The following is a 7543-nucleotide window of genomic DNA, read 5'->3' on the forward strand; positions in this document are numbered from 1 at the left end:
TTGTGGAACTGACTGATCAACTTTGTCAAACGCCTCTGCAAAGTCTGAATAACTTCACGTAAATAATCGAGCCGAATATGTTTGCTTTAGTACACTGCTTCGGTTACCCTATTTGTAGATAGCCTTCGCTGTCTGTTCTAGACAACTAGCAAGTACAGCACTCAGACACAATTAAGTCTAATGTACTGCACTCGGATTCCCTTTTTATTTTCATTAAATTTACTCGATTTCCGAAGAAATTTGAGTAGATCTTGTGATGCCAAGGAGCTAAAGTGGTATCTTCTTAACACATCAGTGAGAAAGACCCCAAGCCTGATTCGAGCGAAAGCGGGGCAGTCGCACAGAACATAGTTCGCCGCCTCGTCCCCCTCTATACATGCTGGGTAGAAAACACTGTCTGAGATGCCTACCTTTTCCCTGAGCTTCGTCCACAGAAATTGGCTCGTCATCAGTCCAACCAGCTGTTTGCCGTCCTTTCTGCTTAATGACAGAAGGATTTGTGACAGTCGGTCGGACATGATAGATAACATCAGTTTTGTTCATCTGCTGCCTCTCTCCGCCTAGAGTCATCCTTTTCAAACACTTTCTGAAAGAAACTTGCAAATAAGTCACAAGAGTGCTAGTTATTGTTGGAAGTCTTATTATCATACTCCAAACAGGTAGGAAAACCATTGATTTTCTTCTGCAATTAGTGAAATGGTAAAAACTTTTGGGATTAGATTCTAGCTTCGTTTCTACAGAAAGCATATACAGTTTGAAGAAAAGGTTGTAGCCTCCACAAGTTCTGCCCTCAACTTCAAAAGTATAAGTGATCGATTTCATGTTTGCTTGATTGGAAAGTCTTGAAGGCTTTGTTTTTTCGATTTTTTCAAATTCGAGAATATTGTATTAAGGCATTGCGCAACTCGACTCGCTTCAATGGGACCCAGTTGGATACCGCAAATGGGCGTTTTCGACAAATAATCTCATAGGAATTAATGGTATTGTTGCAAGAGTCCAAAAAAATCCCAACAGTTTCACTGGGAAACGCGTGAAGTGTCGCATGATTCACTTTACTGAGATTGGATATCTACGTTAGTATCAAAATTATAGAATTCCAAATGAAAGAGTAATACAAATTACAGGCCGACAAAATTTAACCAATATTCAGACCCAGAAATCAGACTATATATTTCCGAAGATTTATGATGCGCTGAATCCAAATCTGGCCTCAGAATTGCTCTATCAGCTCTGGTTTTCGAGATATCCTAACCTAAAAGTGCAAAAAACACCGTTTTTGCCCATATTTGAGGTTAGGTAGCCTTGCAGATGTTTTCTTTGACCAAAATTAAACGATGGCATCTTTAAATACAAGCCTTCTTTTTTCAAACGGCGTTGAGTTTGCTCAAATATCATTTTTTTTTCGCTGAGATATCGAATTTTGAAATTTTCATGTTTCTAAATTTTCCTGCACCTGAAAATCGATTGAGATGACATAGACATGATATAGTCGATTACTAATTTTCTTGAATTGAGTCTTATTTTTCTTAAAATTTTGTCTCACACCATAAGTGTGCTGACTCACCATACCCCTAAACTATCTAACCTTTGGGTACCGAGTCACACACAGCCCTAACCCCTAGAAACCACCCCTACCATACCGCAAGCAGGCTAACCCACTTAACCCTGGGGACAGCGTTTACTCGCATATTTTTTTTTTAATAAATCTTATTTATCTGATTCGAGCGATTGAGTTGTTGCTTGTGTTCTGCCTTCTGTTTTTGTTTTTTCTTTTCAAATAAAAGAAAATAGAACGACGCTACTATGGAATAAGATTATTTGGTTTATTGATAAAAATAATCCCTTTAGTTGAATGTGTGCCTACAAATGTATTAAATATATGAAATTATTATTGTTATTTGCGCATTGGTTAGTACGACTGAACTATGGTAAAAATATTGAGGAAATAAATTCTTCGGAAATAAAATCGAAAATTTTAGCTAAATAAAGGCAATTATGCAAAAAAAAACGACTGTATTGTTTGAAGTGTTTTCAGTAAAGTAAAAAAGCGAGCGATTTCACCTGTAGCTCATTTGAAAGGGCTTTACGCTTAACTAATTTGTGATAATACTTTCCCCATATATGTAGATACTTAGGTTAGGTTAGGTTATGGTGGTAGTCGGTCCGTATGACCAACTCACTTAGACCTCACAGGTCCGTTGTGATACAACTGTGCGACACGGGAACCTTGTTTATTTACTTTCATGAATCCTAATCCTAATCCCCGCGCCAGATAGTTCTGTAAGAGAATTGAAAAAGTGTTTACCTAGACAATGTGCTCTGATTTTAGCTAAGGCTGGACAACTTCAAAGGAAGTGCTCTACTGTTTCTTCCTCCTCCTCATCTCTACAGTTTCTACAATATTCAAGGGAGAATACTCCTAGGCTCAAGGAATGCCTTCCAGATAACCAGTGGCCGGTGACACAAGCCACGACCTCCGAGATGTCTTCTCTTGAGAGGCTAAGCAATTCCTTTGTCCTTTTCTTGTTTATTAGCGGCCATAGTAGCCTGGCTGTTACGCATGTATCTTCATCTTCCCATGACCAATTGGCCTCTTGGGTAATATTGTTTTTTGACTTGATAACGTCTTATAATTCGATTTAGCCGAGGCGGCCGTTGATTGATTAGCACTTCTAGCGCTTTGTTTGGGGTAGTCCTTAAAGCGCCAGAGATGCATAAAAAAGCTGTTCTTTGGACCTTATTCATGATTTTAGCGTAACTCACCTTTTGAGCAGATGGCCACCATACAAGTATTCCATATATTAAGATTGGTCTAACTACAGTTAGTTAGTCCTCATTTAATACCGGCCGCTCTTTTGCAAGTATATAATGAACGTTTGCCTTTTCTACTTTTTCCTCAATATTAGTTTCCTATCTAATATGAGTCCTAAGTACTTGACATTCTCTCTCAAAGGAATTTCCACGCCCTTGAAAACCAGCGGGGAGATTATAGGAAGCCTATGTTTCTTTGTAAAGAGAAATATTTCAGTTTTTGGGGGATTTATAGCAAGTCCCCTACTCTCAGTCCAGCCATGTTAGAGCGCAGAATGTCCATGAGGGTGTTAGGATATCTGCCTTTAACAGCAATTACTAGGTCATCGGCGTATGCAGTGACGTAGCAACCCCCTCTCTCCAGGGTTAGCAATGGCGAGTTGACGGCCAAAATCCAGAGGAGAGGATACCACCTGTCTGCAGACCTGTCTACTTAGAGTAGTGCTGCCTAAATTTGCCGTTACCTTACTTCTGACGAGTATTGCTTCTATCAGGGCAACAACGTGTGGTTCAACTCCAAAGTCTGCCAAAGTATCTACTTTAGCGCTCGCCTATGAAGGCAACCATGGCAAACTCTTTATCTGATAAACATTTTTCCACAAACCCGACAAGTGAGTGTAAGGTGGTTTCTGTAGATTTCCACTTAGTGTAGGCACACTGCGCCGAGGAGAACTTATTTATTGGTATAGCGCCCCCTATGTACTCGCCCACTCTCTAGAATTTTGAGGAGGAAAGACGTAAGGCTAATTGGTCTGAAGTCATTGGGGTTAGTGTGTGAGGACCTGCCTGTCTTGGGTATGAAAGAGACTTTTGCCTCTCTCCATCCTAGCGGAATGTAGCCCATGTTAAGACAACTTCTAATGATAATTTTAATAAACGGTGAGGCAATATCCCGTGATTTCTGCAATTCCACAGGATAGATACCGTTTCCAGTTACCGTCCAGGTGATTTATAAGGACCAAAAGTGTTGATAGCCCTTTTAATCTTTGTGCTTGTCACTAGTAGACTTCCTAAGTTGGGTTGCCTTTTATGATTAGCAGAATCGTTTTGTTCCACCGGCTTGTTTCCTCGGAAGTTTGTGTCTAGTAGAAGACCTAATGATTCCTCACTTGACGTAGTCCATGTATTCCCTTGACCTTGTAGATAGCCTAGGTTACATGGCGTCTTTGAAAAAAAATTTCTTAATCTGGCCGCTTCTGAAGTTTCTTCAATTCCTTTGCAATAAATTTGCCGGGATTCACGTTACGCAGTTCTGACTGCTTTCTTATACTTTTTTAGTTCGGCCTTATAGGCTTGCCAGTCCTCTGACCTTATCGTGGCCTTGGCGAGATTGAATAACGTTCTATGGTTATTTTGAAGCGGGGTTAGTTGCTTGGTCCACCAAGGTGGTTTGAACTTTTCTCTGGGCCTGACAGCCGGGCAGCTAGCTGCTAAAGAGATATTCATTGCTTTAGTTACTTGATTAACCAATTTATCCATCTCCCACATGCAGAGGGCTCTTTGGGGGCTATCTTTGGCAGTAAAGTTTTTAGTTTATTATTGCAAACTCCCCAGTCGTTTTTTCGTATATTTCTAAACTTACCGAATTGAGAGGATCTCCCATATACTTACATATCTAGAAACGACCTGACTGCTTACTCTGCAAACTAAACGTCACGCTGCCTTATGGGCTGAAGCGGAATCTTGCTGGAACATCCAACGCTCTCCATTTAAGAGAGTACGGCTCAACTGCTTTACCATGCCTTCTAAGACATTCTCTTGGTACACTTTTGCTAAGACCTTCATTCCTTTTTCACAGAAATGAAGAGATTTAACGCATTTACCAGGCCACGCTGAACCCTTGGAATAACATTTTTTGAGTCTTTAGAAGTTTTAGCATAGATTTTGTCGTTTTGCTTATTAAAAACTTCTTCAACAGTGAAATTTTTCTCATGACCATTGTCAGCGTGCCACCGAAAAAGCTGCTTGAATCTGTTGAATCTAATTCTGTTCAAGCGCGTTGTCAAAAGGTGACCAGTTCAGCCAACCATGCAGGCACCACCTCTTCTGTATCTGTCTGTCACTTCAGACGTTTGACATTCTCGAAATTTTAAGTTCTTTCAGCAATTCGTAAATCTCACTTGTACTTTTGCCCCACTTCTGTAATGCAATCACTGCAATGCTATTTCCCTTAGCTTCCCACTCATTGTTAAGAAGCGAAATTTGCCACGAAGCTGGGTATACTTTATGAACTGGGTAATACTTTAGTTCTTTAAATACTCCATGTTGCGATTTCTTAGAAACTCCCAAAAATGCTGCTCTGTACTCGTAGTCGACGGGAAAACTCCCTTCGAAAACTCCCTTTGTCGCATTGATTCGACAGTAATAAAAGCCATGGAGAAAACAACTCAGAAGGTGTAGCGAGCATCAGATCGTTCAACAGCTCAGTAAACTTGAAAGTAATCAACTAATTTGCTGACGTCTCTTGGGACGTGACGACGGTTTGTTTACGACAAAAGTGAGACTGTGTTGGTGATAGAAGAAAAAGAAAAATCTACGATGCCATTATTCACTCCACATAATTGGGCTTACAGTGCTTCACCTTCTCTACTAAACTATACTCTACAACTATAAATTGTCAGACATTCCCGAATTGCTTACGAACAACTGGGGACTCAAGCTACAAATTAGATTAGATATTAAACCAGGAATGAAAATTGTCAGCCAAGGGTTGCACTCTCAAACCTGTGGAATCACAAATACACCTACCAAGTCACCACGCAATTAGTCTCGAATTAGGATCCTCCGCAACAATTAACTAAACCTAACCAAAATTATATTGTAAATCTATGAAATTTGATAACCCCAGAGAAGCAGAAACATTTAACACAATTGAAATGTAAACCGTATAATGAACCATATCTAGAAATAAGTACTGGCTTTAGTAACCTCAGTTAATTTACAGACTGCAGACAGACCTTCCTAATTGAAAGTAATACTTTTACCGGGTCGTTTCGAGCTTAACATCATTTCGCAAGTCAAGCAAATAGCGAATAGCAGATAATGTCAAAAACAAGCATTGAGTCGGAAAACAACCACGTTGAAGATAAAAATAAATCTATTCTTTTCCGAGTTTTTTATTTATAATTTTTTTACCTAAGCGTATCCTTAGTTAAATACACGAATTTAGGCAACTGGTGCAAACCCAATAGGGTTGTTGCCCAAATCGAATTCAGTGTAGTACAATCCAATGAAGATATCACCCAAGATCCAGAAGTCAACTCCTATGTAGCTGACAGCAGGTGAGCACTCACCATTTTCTTCGAGAATATACTGCGAAGCTGGTACGGAGAAATTCGTTCCAGCAATAGCGAATTCCATATCAGGCAGAGAGTCCATGAGTGAGCAATCGATTTCACCATCATCATCGGGATCAACAACACTCATGTAGACACTGTAAGCACTGTATGGGGCAACAATGAGGGAGGTGCCTGTATCGGCGATGGCTTGGCAACCGCTGCTGCACATTGTTTTTCCGTCAATGGTGGCGCCATCCAAACTGAATTGCCAGTAGCCTTGTTCGGTGATAGATGTGTAGGTGAGATCACCCGTATAGTAGCTGGAATCGGAACCACCCAAAATCATTTCACCACCTTGATCGGAGGTACCAGCGCGGGCCAAGTAGAAGGAGAATACGTCAGTGCTAACCAATCCTTGAGAATACAAGTTGTAGAACGGTGGCACAACATTGTCAACAGCGATAGATTGGTAACCCATACCCATAATACCATCGAAGGGTTCGTAGACGAAAGTGGTGCCAGGTTCGTCCGTAGCTTCAGCGAATACTTGGTTTGAAATGCTGAGACCGGCTACTGAAACTGTATCCTGCGACAGGTAACCAGACAAACTACCGGAGCCATAAGCGATGGAGAAGGTCTCGCCATTAGCAACATAAGTGCTGGAAGCGCTGGAGTTGTATTTGTTGTGATCTTGACAAGCTGTGTTGCTGGTGGGGCAGGTGGATGAAGGCACCCACAAGTTTGAGGAACCTGTATCGAAGAGCACCAAGAAGTCCTGTGCTGGTGTGCCAATGGTAATCTCCCCGTAGTAAGCAAAATTATAGTCATTCTCCAACGATTCGGAGGTACTGCGTGCACTGGGAAGATTGTATTTGGAACGCAATGCAACGATTTGGGAATTAATAGATGCGCGACTCCTACGATAGTTGGGGTTCTTGTAGATGGGCACGCGCACCAAATCAGCTGAGACCAACGCGGCGCAAATGCTGAGGAATACCAAGAACTTGAACATTTTGCTGTTTGGAATGAGAAGAGAAATGCCTTATTAAGTAGTTATGCCAGTGGCTTGTTAAATATAATGGAGAAATAGAAATTTCTTACCTTTGAGGATTGTGTAACAGTCGTACAGCACCAGATGATGATATAGATCTATGCTAAAAATTTTTTGCACATCGCTTTTATAGTCGAAATACGGTGTCGTATCTTGGTGGCTATACGAAATCAAATGTTTCTTATCACTGGAAGTAATTAGTCAAGCAAAATATTATGTATACATGGATTTCAGCGGGTTTTGGTTGCTTTCGCGTTTGAAACAATTGAATGTTTTGGTCGAATATCTTTTTGATAAGCAATTTTTCTTTTTTAAAGTGAAACTAGCAAATATGTCGGGATTCCCATGATTACGTTTTATGGAGGTACGTTTCAATTTTATGTGGGCGTCAATGAGTCTATAA

The 7543-nt window shown here is 40.6% G+C and overlaps 1 protein-coding gene across 1 annotated transcript; it reads right to left on the bottom strand.

Annotated features, from left to right (window-relative positions):
- Positions 1–5976: 5976 nt before the first annotated feature.
- Positions 5977–7101, bottom strand: LOC129242374 (lysosomal aspartic protease-like). Its single transcript, XM_054878980.1, has one exon. The coding sequence runs from the start codon at positions 7099–7101 to the stop codon at positions 5977–5979; it is 1125 nt and encodes a 374-aa protein (XP_054734955.1).
- Positions 7102–7543: the final 442 nt, after the last annotated feature.

Source organism: Anastrepha obliqua, chromosome 3 (assembly GCF_027943255.1).
Source record: "Anastrepha obliqua isolate idAnaObli1 chromosome 3, idAnaObli1_1.0, whole genome shotgun sequence".
Taxonomy (NCBI): domain Eukaryota; kingdom Metazoa; phylum Arthropoda; class Insecta; order Diptera; family Tephritidae; genus Anastrepha; species Anastrepha obliqua.

Coding starts and splice junctions, on each gene's coding strand:
- LOC129242374 (XM_054878980.1), bottom strand. CDS start 7,101: ATGTTCAAGTTCTTGGTATTCCTCAGCATTTGCGCCGCGTTGGTCTCA.